The following is a 26,996-nucleotide window of genomic DNA, read 5'->3' as shown; positions in this document are numbered from 1 at the left end:
TTTCTACACCCTTTTACGGTTGTAAAACCTCGGTGACCTATCAACAGCACCTTAAGAGTCTGTGGAGGCAGTGCTCATAAGCACAGGAAGGGAACAAGCCCAGTATGCCAGGGGCTCTGCTGCCAGCCCGATGCACCAGGGTTCCAGCTTCTGTCCTCATGTGCCTGAAGTTCTCCTGCTGCCCTGCACATTGGGAGATTTGATGCTGGACTCACATGCCTGGGTCCTGGCTGCCAGACTCATGCACCCAGGGCTTTGCTGCAGGACCCACTCTGGGTGGGAGGGGGAAAGACAGGGTTAAGGGGACTGGGACTGAATCAGAACTCTGACCCTAGCCAGACACTTTATTATTTTTGCATTGCACTAGAGCGCACCAACTTACTTTCACCTTTGTAACTAGGCATATAATATTTCTATAGCCATTTTGCCATTATAATATTGATCAGCAAGTTATTAGTTTAAATGATACTTCAAAGCATACCTTGTACAAAGATTATTACATTAGCGTCTAGGGTGTGAACACAGGGTATAGTCTGTCACTGGTAGCATTTGTCAGAGTGGGTTAAAGACACACCTGACAACACATGGCATCCCTGAAAAACTGACCAAGCTAATATAAAACATTTACATGAAGAGTCAATGAGCACAGTGAGAATGGACAAAAAAAAGTGATGGACTGATTCAGAACAAGCTGTACCAGTGACACCAGAAGCAAGAAATTGTAGCACAGAAATGAAATGGGAAGAGTCAGGACACATGGCAGAACAATGCATAATCTTAGATTCGCAGACAATATTGAATTCATGGCATTGACCGAGAACAACTGACAAGATAAAATGACGAAAACAGAAAGTTTGGATTGAAGATCAACATGGAGGCAACAAAAAGTATGGCAATTGTGAAACTAGAGGCAAATATCAAACAAACATAAAACTAGAGCAAGTGGGAAAATCTATGTATATTGGAGGACTGGTATAAAAGAATTGGAATGTAAGGATAATATTTTAAAAATAAAGGGAGAGAGAAAGACTAGTCACTACTAGGTAAAAGCATTTAGATAAAACCAAGAATAAGGATGTGAAGAAAACTGATGAAGAAGAGTTTGACTGCAGAAATGAATTTGCTGTGGAGAATACCAAGAGATTCCAGAGTGTAGAAAATAAGGCAATGACTAAGGCAAGAAATAATGCAGTTACAGAAGATTCAAGCAAAATAATTGTGATGGTTTGGACACAAGTGAAGAGTGACCACAGAAAGGATACCATTGGTAGCAACACAGAGTCAGAGGAAGACTGAAAATGTATTGGCAAAGAGTGACATAGAAGAAAAATGTTTAAAGAAGAAACATGTTTAAAGAGGAATGAAGCTGAGAAACTGGTACAAGAGAGAAAGTGGTAAAAAAAACACTTCATTTGGGCCAATTGTCACTGCTGACCTGACAGAAAGGGACCAAGAGAAAAATTTAGTATACACCTTCCTGAACTAAGTCACAAACCTGCAAAAATGTCACAAGATAAACAATGAGCCATCAATGACAGAGTGGTTGAAATATAGGAAAGCAGCAGAGAATGCAGCTTTGCCATCTCTCCTAAAATAAGAAGGAAGCCTACCTGTCTTCACCTGGTTTTGGTAAATATTTCCTCAACACAACTCCCCACTCATTCTGACTGGTGCAATGGGAGCTCCTTGTTTCTATTGATTTTAACCCCAGCTGACACAAAGAGCACCATAATAATCTCCACTATGGAAGTATGGCAGCTACAAAAATAATAAGGACCATATGTTCCACCATGGGCACAAAATTACCCATCCTTTTCCTTTTTTGTTTGAGTAGCCCATTTTCTAGTGTGACATTATAAAGTAATGCACTCTTCTTATGCAGAAAGATGATTATAGTTGTGGTGTGCAGAATAAGAATAATCCATTTTAGACAAACTGCCATTGCCATGTGTATAAGTGTCAAATTTCCAATGAAAAGCTTACTGTGTTTTAACTATAGGGTGTGAAATATATTAGGGTTTGTATGTCTGTGTAGGCAGTATGTATAGATTAGCAACTATACTGGTGATGGTTGGAGTTTTTTTCCTTTGCAGATACACACAAAGTTAGATCAAACAAAATACTCATACTTAAGGCTGCAACGTTGTACTACTTTCTTTCTGAATTTTAAGAATGATAATACACAAGAGCCCCAAAGCAGAGAGAAACAAAGCAGGCTGCTCCTTAAAACAGAGAAGCACAACTCAATCTGCCTTACTGGTATGGGACTGGCTTCAGATTCACTGCTGCTGTGCCCAGCTTGATCACTTCCCCAACAGAGACCTGAGGCTTACAAGTAGACCTGGGAAAAACTCTAAAATGTAAAGTGACAACCTAAAATTTCAGAACAGTTTTAAGTATATGATAATGGCTGTTTTAACTTACAAATTAGAGCCCAGATTCAGCAAAACATTTAAGGGTTGAAGTGCTTTGCTCAATTAAGGTATTAATCACTAGGGGGCCAGACTGCAAACTGTCAACTCCTAGGGTGGGTAGTTATTTGCCACATGAGACATCCCACCACTGGGATTACTCATGTCAGTAACTGCTCCCCAATGGCAATCCTATGTTCAGAATCTGGTCCTTAATGAGCAAGGGCAGCTGCATAATTATTGGCCTTTATTCAATTAAGGCTCTACTCAACACTGAATAGTCACAGCTTTGGGCCGTGTAGAAAAATTCCAAGGTCACAGATCTTGGCTCTCAACCAGACTGAGTTACTCAGGAAAAAAAAACCCCATCAAAATGAGTAGTCCTGTATCACCTTAGAGACGAAGGAATATAATCATGAGCTTTCATGGGCAGGTTTTATATATATATATATATATATATATATATATATACGTTTGTGAGTCTCTAAGGTGCTACAGGGATACTTGTGGAGTTAGACTAACACGGCTATACCTATGAAACTTTTCAGCACAAACTTGATCTGGGAGGAGAATTACTTTCTGACAAAAATGTTTGATGCCTCAGACAGCAGGTCAATGCTGGACAAGTCATATCAAAACATTGTCTCCCACTCCTACCCAGGTTTTTTTACTGAGTTAGCAAGGCAAAAATCTTCCTGCCTTATGCTTTATCAGCATGAGTTTTTGAAAGGCAACAGTTACTGCAGTTCATTATCAATCTGCATTGTCTATCCTCTACTCATGTAGATTTCTCTTTCTTAGGTCAGAGAAGCACAGAGTGGTCAGTCTCTAATTGTTATTCTCTATATGTAAAAGATTTTTTTTTTTTTTTGCCAGCAGGTGTCCACCGTCTGACTGAAGGCAATATGACACTTACCAATATTCTTCATTTTTTAAAACCTTGTCTAAGAACATTCCAAGAAAAAAAGTTTTCCTATTAATAAACCATCATTATCTTCCTGTCAGTCACATTTACATAGTCTCCTTCCTGGAGGCAGACTGATGCTCAGTGGATTCTGACATTGTCACAGATAATTAGACTCCAGATGCAGGATGGCTAAGCTGATCTATATGATCTAGAGAAGAGAAAGTCAGCTGGAAAAAAACTGAAAAATCATTGGAAGACTGACTAGGGTGAGGTTGAAGTCAGGGAACAACTTCTACAAAGTTAGATAAGTTTAATTTGGCTTCAGATAAGCATCCAAATAGAATATTTTGAATACAGTTACTATGAATGAGGTACATTAAAGAATATCTAGTTGGATTTCTCAGAGTCATATAGGAGAATTGAAAAAAAAAATCTATTAGTTCATCTAATACATATGCCAACCAATGCTTTAAGCCCTTATTTTATGTATACCAGTATCTTGTCTGATCCAGTTTTAAAGGAAGTAAGCAATGGTACTTCCATTCCTTTTCCTGTTTAACTGTCGTTACTGAATAGAATACTAATAGAAAGTATGGTTGGGAGAATGGGAAACTCTTAGAAGTTCTTTTTAATGTCATCTCAGCTATGGAAGGAAATTCCTCCCCATTATGCATATTGTAATGGTTTTATACCCACATTAATGGAGAAGAAGAGGGATTGTCTGAGCCATGTACTAGAAAAAGCATAATGGAAAACCAACTAAAACGCATTGTGATTAGTTATTCCTTCGGTGGTTTAAGAATGCTGCATATTGGAGAAAATATGACATTTTTATTCATCTAAAAACAATAGGAAGGAAAAGGCATGCACCTCATTTGTCTTAGGAAAAATGTTTTATTTTCCAATTTATTAAACTCCCCTATTGACACTTCCAGGGCCATGGCCAGCTATAAAAAAAAAAACAAAACACCCCACACACATAATATAATCTTCAAATGACAGTACCAAACACCAGCCGTGGCAAACTGTATAGGCCTGTGGTGCCCAGGCTCCTCCAATGTTGGGGTCAGGTCTCTCTGCTGACCCTGCCTGCTGGCCCCTGCATGCCTCTTCCACCCTCACCTGACCTGTGCCCTGGATAGCAGAAGGCTGCCCTGGGCCCCTGGCACTCACTCACCACTGCTAGCGCTGCAGCCTGTTTGTAAGGGCATGAGGTTGGCGGCAAGCTGACTGCTGAGTCTTCAGAGGGAGGACGAAAGGAAGGAGTTGCATGGCTGTCCCCCAGACTCCTGGCAGGCAGGCAGCTCTCAGTTCAACCTAGTACTGGCTGTACCTAAAGTAGAACAGCATGTTAGCTATCCTCCAACTCAGGTTGACTAAGAGTGAAGGGAAGCAGTAGAACAAGACAAGAAATAAGCTCTCAACTCTTACTTCTCTTCCTCTTAACAACTGTACCTCATCTTAACCCTTTGTTAACTGTACATTGTATATAGCAATACTGCAGAACTTGAAAACGCTATAGTATCATGAGCTTTTGTGGATAAAACTCACTTCCTCAGATGAGCTGGACTGGAAATAACAGAAACCAGGATACATAAAACAGCAAAAGACATACCTGTCAATTGTAGGACTTACGTCACAGCGGTTAATTAAGTGGGCTGGACGAGTCCCATTCATAGCCTTTGATGTGAAAATGCAGATGTTAAAAAGCAGGTAAGGGTTTCCAGGACACCTGGTCAAAAAGGGATCCTGGTGGCTCTGGTCTGCACTGCTGATAGGCCATTAGATGTTTGGTTCGGAATGGGACTACAGCAGAGCTAAGGCAGGCTCCCTACCTGCCCTGGCTCCATGCAGGTCCCGGAAGCAGCCAGAATTTCCTTCTGCAGACTGCTCCTGCCTCAAGCACTGGCTCTGCAACTTCCCTGGCTGTGCATCTGCTTAGGAGTCACAGGGACAGGATGGCCACTTCTGGGAGCCGCTCGAGGTAAGTGCTGGCCACAGCCCACACCTTCATCCCCTCCCATGCCCCAACCCCCTGGCCAAGCCCCCTCCTACACCCAAATTATCTCCAAGAACCTGCACCCTCTCCCACACACTGAACCTCTCATTTCCAGCCCTCATCACTAGCCCCAGAGCCTGCACTGCCAGCTGGAGCCCTTGCCCTCCCTGCACTCCAACTGCCTACCCCACCATGGAGCCCACACTCCAACCTCCTCATTTCTGGGCCCAGCCAGAGCCCTTACACCCTTTTGCACCCCAACTCTGTCCAGCATGGTGAAAATGAACAAATGACAAAGGTGGGTGACAGAAAGCGGTGAAAGGAGAGGGGCAATGGAGGAGGAGTGGGGTGTGATGGGGCCTTTGAAAGGGGCAGAGCAAGGGTGCTTAGCTTCCTGCATGCAGAAGTCTGGCAATCCTACTGCTAGGCCATTGCATATGCTGCAGAAGCTGCACTACTAAGCAGACTGGAAATGACACCTTCACAACTGACGAGCCTTGCCAATCCTCCCATTTGTTCAGTAACTCGCTCCAATGGCACTACAGAGGGAATTAGGCCCACATGCACATCAAGCAGTAACTAGCCTTTCCTTCCCATTATAATGTACCTCACTGATGCCAGATTTGCAGCCCAGCAATTTAGTATCCATTTTCACCAGTGAACAAACCCAGTGTTTGATTAAGACTGCTCCATCAGCAGTTGGTTCATTGATACTGAACTATCTCCTTTAGCTGAAGAACTTCCCCCCCCCCCCAAAATGTGAAACTGAACACGTTGTAGCCCTTGGCCAACCATGTGACTTCATAGGTATCTTTTTGTACTTCCAATACAGAATCAGAGTATTTTCTGCCACTTTTAACTAAGAGAGATTATATCGAATTATGGATTAGAGAGCCTTTTGTGAGACTGCTAGAACACCAGTTGCATGCTAAAACTATAATAAAAACAAAAAAATATGATCTACTAAATATTGATTGCAGATAAAAGTGCGTGTAGCCAGACACGAACCCCATCTTGTTCCCCCGCCCCTCCCCAGAGAGCAAGAGAAAGGCAGTCAGCCTTTGATGCCCTGGGAACGCAGGTGTGCTGCCTGTCCCTGACTCTACCATAAACAGAAACCAGACAGTAAATGGGCTAGCTGACGACCTGGGGCCTCCCGTCGCCCTGATGGCTAGAACCAGTAATTGACACGCCTGCACTGTCCCAGGAGAGGAATCTTCGCCCATCACATACCAGAGGTGCCCATTGTCTGCATTTTCCCAGGTGTGAATTATGCTTTGCACCCTTCATGGGAAACTTGGCATTCAAAGCCATTTTTCCTAATTGGCCACTTGAGACCAGGAAGAAGCCTACGTGACCCAAGGGGTATGAAGAGGGGTTTAGTAGCCCACCCCATTTGAGCTCCAATCATCTATACCTGCTGGCAGGTATTGATTGTCTCCCGAGGTCTGTGGGACACCCAACTTCGTCCTACTTCTTCCCAAGGGATTGAGAGAAAGACACTGGCCACGCCAAGTTTGGAATGCAGGGGTGAGAATATATACTTGCTATGTGTCTATTTGCATGCATTTAATAAGAGCTCAGAGAAGGGTTTCATGGTACCTGTAAGTGATTTATTAGTGTAATTTCTGTCCTGTCCTTTGTGTGACTGTGTTATCTGTAACACAGTAGTAGCATTTAACAACTAAGTTTACCCTGTAACAATAAAATAGTAACTGTTTAAGCTTTAACCTGACTCCTTCAGTTGCTGTAACAGAACCAAGCACAATTTTAAAAGAACTTCAGCCGGTCATAAGGGACAGATATAGGGAGAGCTTGGGCGTTTTGGATCGTGTCGCTTCCAGGGGACAGATCCGTTGGGGCACCTCTCAGCCTCCCCAGGCTGCCCTCTGTGAAGGGATTTCTGTATCCTAGCAGCTAAAATCTGAGGTGTTATAAGCTCTCCCTGTAAACTTATTCGGGCCCCCGTCAACCTCCTCCAGGTTGCTCGCTGCAAGGGACCCCAGTCTCAGCAGTTGAAGTCTCGGGTGTATAGCACACACACACACACACACACACACACACACACACACACACACACACACACACACACTCTGCCCTGACCGTCGGTTGGCAAAATTGGGGCAACCATCAACCTCCTCCAGGTTGCCCCCTGCAAGGGACCCCGGTCTCAGCAGTTGAAGTCTCAGGTGTATAACTGACCATCGGGTGACAGTGCGCCAGCAATTTAAAACCAGAAAGTACATTAAGTAATGCTACACCCTGTTTTTTAGAGTAGGTCTACATTGCAAAACTATTTTGAAATAACTACCACTATTCTGAAATAACTGTCTGTTGTGTAGACATAGTCTAAGTTATTTCGAAATACCATCAAAATACAGTCAAGCTGGAGGACTTCTTGCTCTGATTCCTGTAACCCTCATTGTACGAGGGATAAGGGAAGTCAGAGGAAGAGTGCTCTATTTCGAAATAAGTGCTATATAGACACTCCCTAGTTCAAAATAAGATACATAATTGATGTAGCTCAATTTACATAGCTTATTTTGAGTGAAACTCTGCTGTGTAGACACACCCTTACAAAATATATTACAGAAATTATGTAACAGAGTATATCAGTTGCCTCCATACCTCTCCTTTTTACAGTCACAAGTAATTTTTGTAATCTAATAAATCTCTTAGCCTCCCTAGCAACAACAGTATGTCATATCTTTCAGCTCATCTGCAGCATCCTGTCTGAGTATGATGCACACAGGGGAGTCAAGTCTGGAACCTGTGCAGTGGAATTTATTTATTCTTTTCAACTTTCTGAAAAGATTTTAATCTGATAGTTGACACACTGGCTGAATGAGTAAACCAGGCATATTTTAAATTAAATGAGGAAAAAAGATCAAGGAATCTTTTATCACAAATGGAGATATTAAACCAGGGGACCAGGCAACTGGCTAGATTAGATTTGAATTGGCTTTAGGTTAGATTACCAGAAAATCATCATGTGATTTAAAGCAGAAATTTAGAGACAGAATTTGTATTTTTTTAAATATTTTTAAAATTAGTTTTATATTGCTGTCATGCAGCTCTTAATGGATTTATCATTCTGCTCCACTGTAAGAGGAGGGGCATTTAAGCAATTTAGGAAATGTGGGCCTGATTTTATGACATGCTGAGCACCTTCAATTCCCACAAGTGCTGAGAGCACTGAGTGCCTATCAGATATTAGACCTTTCATTTGTTGAACAATGATCTATTAGGGGAGAAATATCCTTAGCTTTTCTTCAAGTCCTAGAAGACAATTATCTGACATGTTCTCTACATCAGGGAAAGGGATTATTATCTCTATTATAAATACAAAATTTAAAGTTAACTTAGATATCTTTCCATGTAACTAAATGAAACCAAAATAATGGTTTCCTTTTTTCCACTCGACCCACTTTTCTTATAAACTAGCTATACCCAATTGTGAAATTGCAATTTTGCTATAAAAATCCTGAACATGACATCAGGTGATTTTGGCTCTGAAAAGATTTGCAGCACCATCCCCAAAAAAGTCTGGCACCAGCACACATTCATTTGTGCAGGGAAATATATGTACAAGCTGTTCCTCACCAAAATCCCTAGATAAATTACCAATGATTCCAATTACTGACTTGATACTTGAGGAGGGGTGAAAAAAAGTGTTACATTGCATTTGTTTTCACGGTCATGACAGTATTTCTATATAATAGATTGCTGAGTTCTTTGACACTATGGACATATTCCAGCTAAACGACCGGCCCAAACCAAAATCTCTAATCATAAATCATCTGAAAATCCTGCTTCCAAACATGCCCTAAATACTGGGAAAGTTTAGATTTAAATCCAATCTCTCTTTCAAAATATATTCTTGTGCAGAGACCCATGGACTTCAATGGGGTTCCAGACTGGAATGGACTGTATAGGAGAATCTGTTTGTAGGAGAGGACTCTAAAATTATTATAACTCTTTTGAGCACAGAATGAGCTAGGCTAGAGTTTATTTTCACTTGACCAGATGGCCTATTAAACCTAAGCAGTATATAATCAAAAGTGTCTTAAAGGCAGAAACCAAATTATATTAATTAAAAGCAGGAAGAACCCCCTCCCCAGCCATTACAGCATTCAATATAATGAATAATACTGTTAATAGAAAACATTCTGCAAATCGCCAGTTTTAATTCCCACAACCTTAACATGTTTGCTTTGTAAAAGCAGGATTATTATTACTAATTATATGGCACACTCCTTTTGGTGTTCTTAAATTATGCATGTGTTTGTATGTGTAGCAATACAAATATTTTGAATGAAAGATGTGATGTAACTTTGTAAAGTTCTAATACGCAATTACAATTACAGAGTTACATAGTAGCAGAGGAAAAGAGGAGTCTGGATGCACAAGAAAAGGAGTAAAGATGTTTCCAGCCATGATTTAAAAGGAGATGGGAAGTCAATGAGGTAGCAAGACAGAAATAATACCTGCCAACATTAGTGAGATTTTATGGAAGGTCAGAGAAGAAGCCAATTCTATTGGAACTAAGCCAGCAAGCAGGTAGGGGACCTAGTCAGAGATGCATTAAACAGGCAGCTCTTGTTTCAAAGTAGGAAGGCAGTTCTGAATCAGAGCTGATAGTATATGGGGAGCTAATGAAGGAGGCTGAGGTGGTTTTTGCTTTTTTAGGAGGTCAGAGGAGGCCAGCATTATCATTCAGAGCATGCTGGAGTCGGGAGAGATGAGATTCAGGGAGACCACTGAAAAGGGAGATTAATAGCAACAGTAAAATAAATCGTGGCTCAGGATTTCAAAGGTGGAAATTGAGGCAATGGCAGAAGTAAAGGTGTTGACAGACTGTTTTACAAACAGGGCAGATGTGAGAAGAGTGCAAGAACAGAGGAGAGACGAAACAAGGTTAGTTAGTAGAAGCAAAAGAATGGGAGAGGGAAGGTCAAGGAAGCAGCTAGAAGAGTTATTTTTAAAGATGATCGTGCATTTATTGTCTTAAACAAGAAAGCACTTCCCCAGTACAAGAAAAAATTGAAACAGAGCCATCCCATGGACTAGAAAGGAAGGAATTATGGTAATATATCAGAAACGTATGCAGAGTTTGATCACCTTGGTGCAAGAATGCAGTGAATATTAAAGGCATGAATAGCATCCCTAGCCTCTGTTTGTCAGAGGCTGGAAATGGATGACAGGGGAGGGATCACTTGATTACCTGTTTTGTTTATTCCTTCTGGCTTTGGCCACTGTTGAAAGACAGAATACTGGGCTACATGGACCTTTGGTCTGACCCAGCTTGGCCATTCTTATGTTCTGAAAAGAGCAAACTAAACTCCTGTAAAAATTAAGTTTCTAATAATTTATTAATTATTTTGTCTGCAACACCACTTTGAGAAACCTGTTAACTAGCCATACGGGTTTGTTGACTTACCGGCGCCGCAGCCACAGAGCCTCACAGCTCCTATAGGCTTTAGTTTGCTGCTTGCAGCCAAGGGGAGTGGCCCGGCCCATGTCGCTTCCCACGCAGCCAGTTAACAGGTTTCTCAAAGTGGTTTCGCAGATCACTTTGACAAATGCTGTAATATAGGCATAGGTGACTCATGGTAGCACTTGAGAGATGCACCACCTCCCTGTGCCTCCACCGACAGTAATAGCTAAATGGGGCATCTCCTCATGCCCGCTTCCCTGTTCCTAGGTGGCCCTCCCTCCAGTCACTCATGTGAGTAAGTTTCTATACTATACTCATCTGACTGCTTTCTAGTATTCCATTAAACAACATGTCTAGGTTGTGCCCATGAAAGCTCATGATACCATCTACATGTTTTGTTAGCCTTTAAGGCGTAAGACTATTTTTTTTTTAAGTATTTCATGTCTACCTTATTCACATTTCTTCTCTCATCCTCTCTCTAGAGGTAGCAATGTGTAGTGAAGTATGTTGGTTTGGTTTTATTTGTTTATCGTAACAAATTACCTTAGAGGAAGCAATGCCAAAGAAATGCACTTTGCACTTGAAATGGAAAATGGTGAAAGTTTGTGATGGTGATTAGTCGTTAGTGGTATTTAGTCCAGTGTCTGAGACCACTGTCAGAAGGTTCTTCTCCTGCACAACAAGCTTTACTCATATTGTTGAGAATTCCACTGTGCCAAAGGAGTGAAGTTGTGGACCACAATCTTTTGTCGCAGAGCTTTAGACAGTCTTTTGGGTATATTGGGCCTAGGCAATGGAAAGCTTTCAAGATAAGGAGCAATACCTGGGAGGGGAAGCTCAGTGCTTTCTGCCCAGCAGGGTCACCAGGAGAAGGGCTGAAGCCCTGACTTGGTGAGACCTGGATCTCCAAACTTCTGAAGATTGTCATACACAGTCTGGCAGGTCAGTAAGTTTGGCCACCTTGCTATATAAAATACACAAAATGCAAGTATAATATTTATATTCAATTTGATTATTTTATAATTAAAGGTGAAATAAGCAAATAATTTGTCAATAACAGTGTGCTGTGACACTTTTTTTGTGTGTGATTTTGTAAGCAAGAAGTTTTTAAGCTGGGGTACATCAGACAAGTCAGACACCTACAAGGGGTATGAAAAGGCTGAGAGCCACTAAACCAGATGACCTCTCAAGGTCCCATTCTTAGGATTCTGTAAATTCTGATGACACGTTATTCAATCAATCATAACATATTTTAGAGGGTTTTTCTAAGGACTGTTTCTTCTCTCTCTCCACACTTGTGTAGCCACGACTGTACACGACTTGCAAAAACGAGGAGTCTATGGCACCTTAAAGACTAACAAATCTACTTGGGCTTAAGCTTTCATGGTTAAAAACTTCTTTGTCAGATTCTTGGAGTAGCAGCAAATGCAACAAGGAGCCTTTGCTTTTGCTTTATTTTCTCTCAGCTCTTTCCTCCTGAGTCCTGCACTCCAAATCTCATAGTTGCTGCAGATGTCTTCTGGATCTCCATAAGTAATGAGCAAACACTTATTTTCTGAATAAAACCTAAGTCTCAGTCAGAAAGCATATAGTACTGATCTCATGTAAAATTTCATTGAGCTCTCAGAAAAAACATGGCTACTAAACAAGGTACATAATGTTTGTACTAGGGATGTTTAAAAAGAAGGGAGGATGTTTTCAGCCGTTACATGTTTACATACAGGGGGGAGCAGGTGGCTCCATGGGAGCTGGTACATGTGGGGAGCTGACTTTTAAACTGGCTTCTCCTAAGCTGCCTGCCCAGGCCCGCGATGACTCTATCAGGCAGCTCCCATGAGCACCGGCTCCCCCACTGCCACCTCTGATACAGAGGCAGCAGCACAAGTGGAAGCATGGTGGCCCTTGGAACATAACCGAGGTTAACTGATGAGCTAAGGCCCTAATTTGTACACAGAAATTTAAAGAGTGGGTCACAACACACAAAGAATGAAATTTCTCACACACATACAATTAAATAAAAAATGTTTAACACTACTCTAAGATACATTTTAAAATAGGCTAATCATATCACAACATTATAGACAAAGACTTTAAGGACAGAAGGAACCATTGTAATTATCTATCTGACCTCCACCATAACACAGGACATGAGACTTCCCTGAATTAATTGCTACTTCAAGTTCAATTGCTGTGCTTGAACTAGAGCATATCTTTGAGAAATATATCCAATTATAATGTACAAATTTTCAATGATGGAGAATCTACTACAACCTCTGTTAAGTTCTTCCAGTGGTTAATTACCCCTACTATTAGTAATTTACCCCTTATTTCTAATTTTAGTTTGTCTGGATTTAGCTTTTAGCACTGTATCTTGTTATACCTTTGTCTGCTACATTGAAGAGTCCTTAATTATAAAATTTCAGTTCCTTGTGTAGGTATTTATAGACTAATCAAGATGCCTTTTAATTCTCTTTCTCCAGGTAGGTTGGCTTTCTGGAGTTTCTCATGACAACAAGTATTTTCCAGACTTTTACTTATTCTCCTGATTTTTCCTCTGAACTCATTCCAATTTGTCAAAATCCTTGAAGTGCGGACACTTGAACTATCAACTTTCCCTCTTTACCACTTGTTTTATATATGCACATTATAGTAGAGCTAGTTTCACTTCCCCTCTCAGTCAAGCTGGTCTTTTCAAGGCAGAAGCATGTGTGTCTCTCCCTCTCTCATACAAAAATAGTTCCTAAATATATATTCTTGGCCTCATGTAGACATCAACACAAGTTACAAGCAATTATTAACACAAGTTAAGCAGCACAATTCTACTTTTACCCTCCCCCACTTCATTAATTAATGTTAAAGATATACTACCTACCTTCTTCTAAAATTAACTCTAATCTCTCAAAAATATCTCTGGCCACAGAGACAACCTTATCAGCCGTTTCTCCTTACCCAAACTGATGGCGATCCAGATCTGTCTTCCCTAGTAATTGCAACAGTAACAGTATGGCATAGAAAAGAGATGCATCTTCCCACACAGTTTAGAGCTTTTCAGGTGAAACCAACTACTTGGAAAGCAAACGGTCTCATGTGCTCCTGGTGAGAAACCACAAATGCATATTCAGCACTATCCACACAGATGGAAAATGACATGGATGAGGATAGCAAGATCTGCACCTGTTAGGAAATGGTGCAATCTCCAGGTGTGATAGGAGATAAAAATAGAACAGTCCCAGCTTCCTGTGAGTCCCTATCATTCCAGAGCAGCTGAAGACTTCACACTGTGTACTTGAGTTACTAACATCTGGAACAGCTCTGTCAGGAGGGAGGCTATGGATGTCACTATATAAACCTTAACCATGTCACAAATACAGGTTAAAATATTGTTCATGCCAGGTCTTAGTCCAGACTAATTTTGGTGGAAAAGTTGCACAAGCTGAGGGCTAGGGTAGAAGAGAAAACATCCCATTATATTTTTTGTGTAGCTCAGAGGTTCTGAATATTAGAAATAGCTGAAGAGAAATTAATTCATTTCCCAGGTAGCTTTGACCACCCACCTGTTTATTAATCTATGCCTCTGAAATATATATGCAGACAATACCTCAAGTCACATTAAAACTAGCTACATGTTCACTGATGGTATGCATATATGATCAGTGGGTGATTTCTTAAGGGCATGCTTTCTATTGTTGAGAGCTTACTTTGTTACATATTATTTGTACCCAGGACCCACATAATAAGCTTTGAGCACATTGATATTGTTGACTAATATCAACAATATTCTACTGCTATTGTTTTGTAGTCACAAAAACTCAAACCACCACCACCTACATTACTTATCTAAAAGTACTTTTACTGTGGCATTATCAACCTCAGAGAAAGTGAGCTAAATTACACTTTCAAAACCCCAGGTACAAAGCCCATTTTCCTTTACCTTGTCTACCAAACAAGACAAATCTCAGAGGGGTAGTCATGTTAATCTGTAACTTTAAAAACAATGAGTAGCCCTGTGGTACCTTCAAGACTAAGTGTGTGTGTGTGTGTGTGTGTGAGCGCACACACTTTGTCATGCCCATGAAAGTGTGTGCAAAACCCACTTTGTTGGACACGATGAGCTACAGCAAAGAAAAAAAAAAAGGGAGGGGACTTTCGGAATAAGAAGGGAGAGGGAAAGAAAAAAAAGTATCTGTCAATTGTTGTCCCTGGTGCTAGTGAGGCTAATTGGGAGGGCTGGAAGTGTCCCATGCTTAGCTTTTGATGTCATTGGGGTGTTAAATGTAATGAAAGTTGATTTTATATGTCATCCAGTTCAAGTATTTGTTCAGGCCAAGGAAAACTGTTAAATTTGCATACAAAGGCCAATTCCATACTCTCCCTGTAATTGGCTTTTGAAATTCCTTTGTAGAAGGATGGCTACTTTTAAATCCATTAATGAGTGCTTGGCAGGTTAAAATGTTCCCCTACAAGTTTCCCTGTGTGACCATTTCTAATATCTGATTGATGTCCATTGATCCTTTGTTGTAGAGACTGTCCAGTGTGGACAATATACCCGGCAGAAGGGCATTGCTGGCACAGATCACATTAGAGGATGTGCAGTTGTATGAGCCTCTGATATTGTCACTTATGTGGTTAGGTCCTGTGATGATGTCGCTAGTACAGATGTGTGGACACAGTTGGCAATCAGGTTTATTGTAGGGGTAGGTTCCTGGGTGAGTGTGTCTAAGGTGTGAGGCTGTAGGGATCTGGCAGTCACTTCCTGGGAGCTGCAGTAAGTGCTGCTGGGACTCCACATTTCCCACTTTCCAGCCTCCTACTCTGACTCTCCTTCTGCACCCCAAACTCCTCATTTCCATCCCAGAGCCTGTGCCTTCACTCTCTCCTGCACTCCACCTACCTGCCCCAGCCTAGTGAAAGTGAATGAGAGTGGGACAGAATGAGGAACAGGAAGGGGGGATGGTGAAAATGAGAAGTGGGGCATTAGAAAAGGGGCAAGAGTGTTGAGTTTTGTATGTTTAAAAAGTTGGCAATCCCACTACCAACAGGGAGGTTAAATGGGCATCTGTTGCTTTCTAGTAGTTTGAGATTATTACAAGTTGCAAATTCCCTCTCCTGGGGATGATGCTAGTCGAAAATTATAATTAGATATTTTATCACAGAGTCTTTCAGAACAAAACAGATACAGACTTAAGAGCAGCATGCTGGAGAAAATACCAAGTTATAAAATGAGCATCTTAATATTTCTGGGATCATCCCAAAATTGAAAGGTTTGTGGTTGATAGAAAGTTGACCCAACAGTGATTTCAGGGATATATCCCCCAGTTTATCTTTAATATGGTGTTAAAGTAGTATCCTAATTTTAGGAAACCAAACAGATACCCAGTTAGAATTACTGAGACTGCATCCAGTTAATATATTTAAACAAAGTAGTGGCAAAATCTAATACCAGCTCTAGGAATGTGATTGACAAGAATCTAAGTAGTGAAAAATTGAATGAATCACTCCATGGATTAGATTAAGTAGTGACAGACTAAATGTGATAACCTTGTAAAAGATAACTAATAAACAATTATTGTAAGTGATACTTAGCTGCCTGAGATTTGATTGAATGCATCTGTAAAATAGATGATTGAAGGAAAACAATAACTTTAAAGCAGTTATATACATGCCTCTGCAATTACCACATTACTTGTACAAGATGCTTGGAATTAGAGACAATAAAAATTGTACTGATATTTGCTAATAAATCAACAGGTTTCCTATCATACTGGAACATCTTTAGAATTGGTTAAGTGTTTAACATTATGTTCACTGTCCTAATAGATTTAAAGCAATATTTTGCTTCTTGTGACAATAAAAGAGAATAAATATTCACACTCTGAATTAAACTTTACGCTGCTCTGCTGTTTAAAATCAGTACTTCTCTGGCACAAAAGAAGTTCAAGTCTGATTGGAAAGAATAAAACAACCTCTATCAAAAAATGGAAACATGAGGGAAATAAATATGACTTGCAAGAGATATTGCCCATTAATGGTTACATTTTGATTTCCTGAGAGTTAAGAATTCAGAAGTTTAAAAAACAGGAAAATTTGGAGGTTCTTTCATTTGTACATTTTCTTATTTAGTGGATGTATGCTTGTTCAACTATTTAATAGCCTAACGTTACATACACTTAAATCTAAGTGTTAAAATGTGAGCCTACTGGGAAGAATTTGCCAGATGGCAACCTGAGTGCCTGGAAGTTAATTTCTTCTTTAAGAAGAAAATAAAGCCTATAGAGCCATGTTGGTCCCAGATATTAGGGAGACAAAAAGAGAGAATATCTTTGATTGTAGCAACTTCTCTTAGTGAGAGAAAGTTCGTCTCTCACCAACAGATGTTGCACCAATAAAAGATATTACTTCTCCCACATTGACTTTTGGAGCCTGTCACTTATGGAAATAAATTAATGGAAATAAATATTGGATACACTAGCAGCAGCAGACAGTAGGATTACAATTGTGATAATACCTCAGGGCAAGTCTACACTAGGAAATATTTAAATAACTTATTTCAAAATAATAACTCCCAAAATAACTATTTTGAAATAGTGTCTCCACACTACAGGGAAGCCTTGAAATTAGTCCAAGGCAGGCTCCCTTAACGTGGATGCACTATTTCAACTTAGAGCCCCAGGAAGCACTAGGGAGTAAATACTCTGAATGACTCTGGGGAGTAGTTATTTCAAAATAGCACCAATGGAGCGTCCAAACTACTGCTATTTTAAAATAAGTGTTATTCCTCATGGAAAGCAGGAGTTATTTCAAAATAACCAGCCCCTTATTTCGAAATAATGGGCTTGGTAGTGTGGATGCTCCACTTTTGCAATAACTCCCTAGTGTAGACCAGGACTCAGCCTGCTAAGTTCTTTCCAAACACTAAGGAAGACACGTAAGTACACTTTTGGATCTGTGTCTACACACCTAAACCCCAGACATAGATGCCTAAATCCAATTTAGATAGTGTTGCCAATTTTGGTTGGATGTACTCCTGGAGGTTTCATCACGTGACATTTTTTAATTAAATATGAATTTATAATACTTGAAAAACAACAAAAAATAGTCTAGTAGCACTTTAAAGAGTAACAAAACATGTAGATAGTATCATGAGCTTTCGTGGGCATAACCCACTTCTCCAGGGAAAACCCACTTCTCTGGTCATCTGAAGAAGTGAGTTGTGCCCACGAAAGCTCATGATACCATCTATATGTTGTTAGTCTTTAAAGTGCTACTACACTATTTGTTGTTTTAAAGCTTTTCCTGTTACAGACTAAGTCGGCTACTCCTCTGAAGCTATAATACTTGGACACTTCAGGAGAAGACTGGAGAGTTGGCAACCCTTGTTTTAGGGAGTGGGATATGGGTTCTGAGAGTGGGATGCAGGATCTAGGCTGGAGCATGTGATTGATGTGTAGGAGGAAAGCTGGGGGTTAGCACTTACCCAGGCCATGTTGCTCTTGGAGATACATCCCTCTGGCAGTGGCTTCTCCTAGTCAGGGGAGCCAGAGAGTCTCCATATACCACTGCCTGCAAGCTTCCCCCTCCCCGCTTGGCAGCTACCATTGTCTGTGAAATGCAGCCAATGGGAGCTGCAGGGACAGTTTTAGGCTCTTTCAGGAGTAGCCAGAGTGAAAGCATCTGCTTTTGCTCCACTGCCACACTGGACTGTTAGTGCCCAAAATCTCCCAGCTTGTCTGAAATCGCCTCCAGGAGACAAGATGTGATTCTGGGTGACTCCTGGCAAAAGTGGGAGGGTTAGCAATCGAGATGTAAAATCCTGATTAAGTGGGCCCCCTATGCTGGAAGGCTGACAGCAGAAGCCAGCAAGCACACATGTAGGAGCTAGCTTCTGCTCCTGGCCCTCCCTCTATGTGAGGATCCTGGCTGCCGCTGCCCTCCCCCCCCCCCCCCCCCACACACACACGTACGTACACGTCAACAGCAGGAACCAGCAGCTACATGCAGGGAAGCTGACTTCTCCTCGGGGCGGGGGGCATCTCCCAAATCCCACGGGGCTAGAGCAGCCCTCCATGAGCATGGGCAGGGGGCTGTTCCCAAGTACTGATTAACCAGTACCCAGTCAGGGTTCACATCCCTAGTTTACAACCATAGCTCACAAGTCCCCCACCCTGCAACAGTAGTGTCTTCAGCTGGGCCTGCAGGCTGCCACAATCCCATCAACACTCAGGGGCTAGCACTCTGTTACAGGGGGGTGGGCTTAGGGCATAGCCCTTTCATCAATATCTCCCATTGGCTTATTTAAGTGGCTCCCTGTTTACCATGGTGACTTTTGTGGATCACATATTTTAATGCTTAGGTACCTCTCTTTCCCCATTCACTGGGCAGGAAGCCTATTTCAGGCTGTGTGGGCCCCACCGTTGTCCCAGTGATTTCCAAGAGCCTAAAAGTTAGGCATTGCCACACTGAGCATCATAGTGCTTGTGTCTCATGGATCAGGGTCATAGTCTTGTCCCAGGCTTCCAAAAATGTACTATTTGGAGGGAAAACGTAGCTTTCGCTAATACCAGCATTTCCGAATTAGAGATTTGGATAACCAGATGTTCTTTGAGATTTTTAATGGTTTATAGGAGCAAAGGTCCAGACCCCACAGGGTTTTGATCTTGTGCCAATGAAATTTATGGGAGTTTTGCATTAATTTTAATGAGAGCTACATCAAGTACATAGTTCTCAAATGAACAAGACCTTTTAAAATCAATAGGAATTTTGTTCAATTAAAGACCATAGAATTTGCTCCATAGTTAATAATAATATTGGTACTGGCTGGCACTGTTAGTATACTCAGAAAAGCAGCCATAGTTCAAACGTACATAGAGACTGGAACACTTTCAGATTCCTAGAAATAGTTGTTCCTAAAGAGTATTGAGGTATGTTGGCAAGGCAGTGGGAGGAAATTTCCATTGTTACTGACTGTGCTATATCAGATAACTGGACAAAGCTACACTAGGAAAATTAGCATCTATTTTACTGCAATGTTTCAGGCACAATTGCTGAACAATGACATAAAATTTCTTACCATGGACACCCCCATTAAAACCTTAAAGCTCTTTGTGATGTCAGTCAAGCAGCCAGTATCCTTCATGAGCACCAAATGTCATTTAATATGTTGGAGTAGAATCAAATTCATTTATTTCTAATCTGCTCAAAACAGACATAAAATCTCTTTAAAACACAAAAAGCCAAAACCATATTGTTAGCAGGGAAACTTGATCCAAAAATGTCCCTATACAAGCTAAGGAATGTGTCATTATCTGCAACACTGTGATAATAACTTTTAATTTGCAAACAAGCAAAATGTTAACAAAAAACAATAAGCAACCTTTTGGAACAGGAACACAATCTGACCTAGTGATCGGTCCTTTGTAGATTCCTACTTCTGGATATTATCATAATCTTATATGGGACATACTCAACTAATACCAAAAATGCTGCAGAAGATAAGCCATTAGGCACTTTGTATTATGAAGACCCAAGCAAACATTCAGCAAAAATAGAGGCACGGACTGTAAAGAAGAAGAAACTACTATGATGTTTAAAAACAAAAGCGCCAGACAGAGGGGCACTAGCAAACAAAAGCTACAATTATATTGGCTTAAAGTATCTTTAGTGATAAATGTGACATAGCACAAGCACCAGCAGCTGGTGTTTATGACATAAGGTAAGAAATGTTGACATTTATCAAAAGTGTTTACTGGGACACCTAAGAGCCATAATAATGTACATTAGACAGTTAGAGCACCTGGTACAGTACAAAAGGACATATCAGATAATTTTCCCCAAACCAGGCTTCCTGGCAGTCCCAGAGCCACAAGGATGAAATAGGTTTACTAACCTGATTAGCATTTCAGACTGCGACACCAATTTGTGCATCATTTTAGTATATTGTTAAATAGAATCTTTTGATGGAAAAAAAAAAAGAAGGAGGTGGAAAACAATTGCTTTAGAAATCATGGAAAAATCAGGCAGTGCAAGCTATCATTCTTTCCCTTATTCAGTTCAGGGACTAGACTGACATTTTACATAAGACGTTTTCGAAATGCTACAGAAAATGAAGTCACATACTGAAACTCAGTATTTACTGTCTGTTTCTTTCTCACACACAACACCACCATGACTCAGTGTCAAAATTAGGAATTTCAAAAATGAATTGCCCACGGAAATGAATTGCTCTCCCCTGAAATTCAATGTACAGTTAATTCTCTTACGGTCCTTTGACATTCCTATAATACAAGATTATCATTATTTAAGTGATACAAAAGTAAGCTACTAATGTAAAGTAAACTGTACCATTGCCCCTTTTATTCTGGTAAAAGAAAGACAAGCAAATCCTATTTCTGAAGGAAGTGATTTTGTGTGTGTGTGTAAGAGAGAATCAAATGCAATGAGTTTGTAATTCATTTTACCTGCAAAGGTACTGCACACTTTGCATGAATAACAGGACTAGCTCCATATATACACAAAAATGCATTTGTTTGAAATCAGCCATATACAGTAGTAAATAAATACTATGCAGCCACTGTTCTTGTCTGTACAAAATGATTGAATAAAGGTATCATCATTTAAGAGAAAGAGGTATGGTACCATTGACTACACTGGTTTACATCTTTAGCAATTAACTACCATTTAAGTACTATATAAAGAGAAGTGCAATTTTCAGAGTGCTTAACATTTTCATTATTTCCTCTCTTTAGCTGCGATTAAAAGTCAGTGAATTTATGCAAATTCATTTAGAGTGTAATTGCGGCATCATAATGACTCATTTAAAGAGGACTACCCCCTAGTCTACACTACATGGTTAGGTTGATCTAGTTGTGGATGTGTCTTCACTTGAATTTGGCTCCTGTTGGAGTAAATGCCTCCCTACACAAGTGGCAAGTCAATAAGAACAACGAGAAGTCCACTTCGTCTTTGTCCACGAAAGCTTATGCTCCAATAAATCTGTCTATAAGGTGCAACAGGGCTTCTTGTTGTTCTTGCAGATTCAGACTAACACGGCTACCCCTCTGATACTAGTCACAGTCAGTGTAATTTGTCAATGCAGATCAGTAAACACTACGTTGTTTATGTTGACTATTCCTAGCTCCCAAGAGCCATCCCACAACACCCACATTGACAATACAATTGATAAAAGCACTCCTGTAGAGAATGTGTGCTACCAACACAAGAAACCAAGTAAGCATGCACACAAGCAATGTAACAGCCATGGTGGCTGTAAACCAACATAAGTTAGTTGATATAATTCTGTAGTGTACTCACAGCCTAACAGAAGATGACACTTAGAACTAGTCAGTTCAACATATCAATATATATTTTGGGATATATTTTTAATGGCAATTCATTTTTAAAGTTTGTCCTTTGGGGAAATCAGCTGGGATGGGGTAGGGGAGGGTGATGAACAGTTCTTTCATGATCTACTAAACAGAAGCAGAAATTGTAATCAAGCTGACAAGATCATTTTGAACATGTGTTGTTTAGCAAACAAACTGCATGTCATATAAAGAAAGAGGGATGTTACACTGAAATATCTGACAAAGACAGGCTACATCTAGGTATGTGAGATCACTTCAATAAAAGAAATGCATACCACTCTAGTACCTATCAGTGGCTTAATCTCATTCAATTTTCAAGCATCCAAGTCAATGCATACTCATGTAACCACCAGGCACTCATTTCTGGAGTTATCCCCAAAGAGTCCATTTCTTTAGAGATGCTTATAAGCATGAGCAGCACAGTGCTAAGGGGCACACCCCTGCAGACTATCATCTTCCACTGCAGTGAATTTAATTTGTCAGATATTCCACATGTGCAGCCCTTTAAGAAGACAGTAGCCGCAGGCATTCAAAGGCTGTGGTTGAGCCATTGGTCAGGTACTTGAGGAAGAGAAGAGGGAAGAGAAAGATTATTGGGGGGAGTATTAACTGAAACTGATACAACTGGCAAATAAACATGTCACAGCCCAGTAAGCTGTTAACACTCTTATAGGGCAATTAATATATTAGCATTTAATAGCTGCAAGTTAGCATTTGTTGAATACAAAGGGTTTGGGATCATGGTTCCCCCCCAAAACACTCCGCCACACAAATCCATCTCAACCATGTTATTACTGAGACCACATTAGCATCTTCAAAGCTCTGTCTGAGTTTTTACCTTTGGCCTGTCTGGCTGCAAACCCCTCTCCTCTCCTCCCACTCCCCCTGAGAGTTCAGAAGCAGGCAAATGTGACATATTTGTTCCTATAACTGACTGCCCATGACATCTCAGCAGCTCTTTTGGATTTTAAACAGCCACATTCCATACGCTATGAAGTCCTTATGGACTCTCCCAACATGGGTAGCCTGCATTTGACATTGTCTTGACACTGGAGAGCTGTAATAACGATTCTGCTTTAACAATCCCAAATAAATTCTTTCAGTTTCCAAAGCTGAAGAGGCTTTGCTAATTAATCTGTTGGAAAGGGGGGAGGAGGGGACGCATGAAGGATCTCCAGCCTAGCACTCCAGCTTGGGCAGGTCATTTGAGAAGTGAAGACAAAGTGATTTCGCCTCTGCCCTGGGCTGTATGAGCTTCCAACCCACAGCGAGTCCCACAGAAGAGTGTAGTAAGCAGGCAGCGTCTTTCCTTCTCTCACTCAAAGCCACCTGAAGACGAGCTCTGTCTCCCCCCTCGGCTAACCCGAGCTGGTCCAATAGAAGACCCACCCTGTCTCTCTAACATCCCGGGACCAACAAGCGGCCACAACGCTGCATCAGGAACCTTGACAGGCACTTCATGCAAGCACTGAACACTGGCGCGCCCTTCAATTTGGCTCGCTCCCTGCCATCTGAAACCCCCCCCTTCTGCATGGCACGGACTAGGATTGCCTGGCACATCTGCACTTCCCCCCCCCCCATGGCAAGCAGTACTCTAGGGGGAAGAAGCTTTGCTCTGGCTGCTCCCAACTCGCCTCGCCTGGCAGCGGCTTTTGTCTCTTCAAGTGAGACTCGAGGAGAATATTAATGAGCCTGGGAGGGTCTGGCGAAAAGCTCGCCAGACCCGTCCAATTCAATGTCAGGGAGGAGGTGAATGGCCGAGGTGGCGGGAGAGCGCGGAGCCCAGCTGCAGAACGCTGGGCAGAGGGAGGAACATGATGGAGAAGGGGACGGGGGGGGGGGGGAGAAACAGACCTGGCTCTGCCCCCCAAGACATCTCAGCAAAGCAGTCACCTTGCAAGCGACGCTGCGCTAGATTCCCCCGCCGAGGCAAGGAGGGGCAGCACACGAGCTCGCCCCATTCCTCAGCGGATGAGGCTTTAATTTGCAAAAGCTCATTCATATCCCAATACAATACAAAACACCGGGGGGGGAGAGAGCACCCCGCTCGGCTGCCGCCTCCTACCTGGGATCGCTAGGTTGGTGAGAGGGAGGCGGTGGATGCTTTCTGGCAAAGTTGCCATCCAGTCTGCGAATTTCGGCTCACTCTTCCCTTGCGACGAAGCCATGCTGCTGCCTTGGTCGCCCGTGCCCTCCGCGCTCTTCTGCCTGGCAGCTTCACTGCCTGTAATCCAATGTTTGCCGCCCCAGCCCGGCTGGAGTTTACACGCTGCTCGGCGCCACACCCACAGGATGGCGCAGACACATGCTAATTTTCATAATTATTCCAAACACTCCGCGCAGCCACCGGGCTCGCGGCAGCTTTTCGCTCTCACCCACCGCTCCGGCTTGAATGCCTGCCCTGCCCGGAGTCGCCGGGCCTGGCTTTTTAGCTGGCTCCCACACGCCTCCGTCCCGCCTTTGTTAGCCACGCTTCGGGCTGGGGTTTTGCTCATTCGTTTGTAATCAATGGCTCCTAATAACCCCCCACCCAGGGAGAAAGTATTTTGCTTGTGTGCCTCCCACCCCAGCCCCAATAGGGGTCTATGCTTCTGGGGCTGACCCGCTCGGAAACATGATTTTCATTTCACTCCTCACGCAAAAATGCTGACGTGGTCCTCTTGTTCTTCTATCTGTGGGGTACACCGCGCCGTTGCCTCTTCTGAGGGTCACACTCTGGAGTAAAGGGTGACCTAAGTGTCTGCTTTTCCTGGGGGGAAGTCAGGGTGTGTACTCATGAATTAATTCAAATACCCCTTTCAGTGTATGGGTGTGTACAGCAGTTTAGGTGGGGGATGGGGTAAGAAGGGCACCTTCTGCTACAGGGGGACATGGACACGAGTGGGGAGAAAAAACACTCCCCTGACTTCCCCCTGCCCTTTCTGCTACAGCCATGTGAGATGAGGAAAAAAGGGGGTCTCCTCAAAGGGAGGTCACCCCAGGAGCCAGTGGCATGACAGCAGTAGTTGCAATAGGATGGGATGGCTGGAGAGCAGTGCTGAAGATGAGCAGGCATGAAGCCTTAAGAAACTCCATTTAGTACACATAGCAGGTCTCCTCAGCAACATAGCCTATGCAGAAGCACACAAACAAACATGCAGGGGGCTGGGAAAGACCTTGTAAGACCAGCTAAGCTCAATGAAGAAGACTGAAGGAACCATGTATCCCTGGAACCATGTATCCCTGACAGCAGTGTTCCCTCAAAGATTTTCCATCTGTGAGCAGATTGAGTTTTGTCTTCTGCACTAATAGTGAGGTCATGTGCACTTGTTCGGATGTGTACCACCATTGCACCCACCAGTTGCTAATAAATATATTCACATTATATTAAATGTTATGGAAGAAAGAATACTAAAACAGCCCTTTCCCAGTCACAAAGAATAAAAAGAGCTGTTAAACCAGCACTTTCACCTACGCATCTTTATTATTATGGCTGACTCCAAGTGCCAATGTACTGTATTTAGCCCACAATCTGCTTACTGATCACCTCTGTCACCACACACAACACAGAAGGCCTTACAGTCATTCTGAAAGAAATGGGAGCTTCCTAACAAATGAGCCTGTAAATAATGAATTGTGATGGTTGCAGCAGGTACAAGACCAATCCCATTTAGATTGTTTAACTATAAAAAAATTAGTTAAAATCAGATAGCAGAAACATGGAAGGAAAAGATGGAACTAAATGTTGCTAAAATACAGAAGTTATCAAAGCCCAGACCAAAAGAAATCTCAGCTGAAAAAAAACCCCAACCTTGGTTAAAGCTTAAATGTAAAAATGAATAGTAGTTTAGAAATGTAAGCAACTTAAATGAGTAATTTGTTCATAACTTCAATTTACATACACGCTCCTCCCCCAAAAAAAAGCTCTTTGAAAGTCTAAAATCATTTTTAAAAGAAAAAAGTTCAAAATGTTGGCTAATAAACGGTAAGCCAAGAAAGTTTAAAATATTTAGTCTCTCATAATAAACAAAGCAAGGGACCTCAAATTTACAAAAAAAAAAAAACTTAAAAAATTATATATCTAAAATAAATCAGCTTTTTAAAAATGGCACTAAAATTCATTCAAATATTTTATTCAAGCTTGCAAAACTGACAGCTACTCTTTACCTGGCAGCAAGCATCTACTGACAGCCTTAACTTTGTCAGTTGACTCTTTAAGTGTCCTGATGCTTTCACAAAGTTTAACTTTTTTTCCCTTAAGTGATTAATATTAAAAATAAAATAAGTGAAAATAAAAAGAAACCCAAAATAAACACCTTAATCCTTTTGTCAATAATAAAGCAACTAAAACAATACAAATTATCATTAAAATAAAATTTTACAATAATTATAGGTATTCCTGTAAAATACAAAAAATAATACTTCTAACTTAAAATCTTTTAAAAGCTCAAAAAGGCCACTAGCTGGATGGTTTAAAAACAAAAACCAACCTAGCGGGTGCACACGCCCGCTCCCGCCCCCCATGAATAGAAAATAATAAAGTCTAACTATTAAACTCCTATTCAAAATAAGGATGTGAATGGTTAACATCACACTTACTGGGTGATGCTTACTACTGAAGGTCAACCAGCGGGCTGCTCCAGCTCTGTGGGGCCTGGCACATCACAGGCAGAGATGCTCGAGCTTGGAAGGATCAACTTCTACCACAGCCAGCGCCGCTGATCACCCTCCTCTATATAAGATATTTGAAGACTTATCAGGTCTCACTTCAACTCTTCTTTTCTCAAGACTAAACATGCCCCAGTTTCAAATCTTTCCTCCCAGACCTGGTTTTCTAAATTTTTTGTCTTTTTTGTTGCTCTCTTCTGGTTTCTCTCCAAGTTCCATCCACATCTTTTTTAAA

General features: G+C 41.5%; 1 protein-coding gene across 1 annotated transcript in view; it reads right to left on the bottom strand.

Annotated features, from left to right (window-relative positions):
* PLCXD3 (phosphatidylinositol specific phospholipase C X domain containing 3) overlaps positions 1-24,565 on the bottom strand; it is a 134,575-nt gene extending 110,010 nt beyond the window's left edge. Inside the window, exon 1 of the mRNA XM_006139494.4 lies at positions 24,180-24,565. Coding sequence (XP_006139556.2) covers positions 24,180-24,282 — 103 coding nt within the window. The 5' untranslated portion in view covers positions 24,283-24,565. The remainder of the gene's footprint in view (positions 1-24,179) is intronic.
* Positions 24,566-26,996: the final 2,431 nt, after the last annotated feature.

The sequence above is a fragment of the Pelodiscus sinensis genome, chromosome 6, assembly GCF_049634645.1.
Source record: "Pelodiscus sinensis isolate JC-2024 chromosome 6, ASM4963464v1, whole genome shotgun sequence".
In the NCBI taxonomy this organism is placed as follows: Eukaryota; Metazoa; Chordata; order Testudines; family Trionychidae; genus Pelodiscus; species Pelodiscus sinensis.
This window is presented reverse-complemented; position numbering and strand designations above follow the sequence as displayed.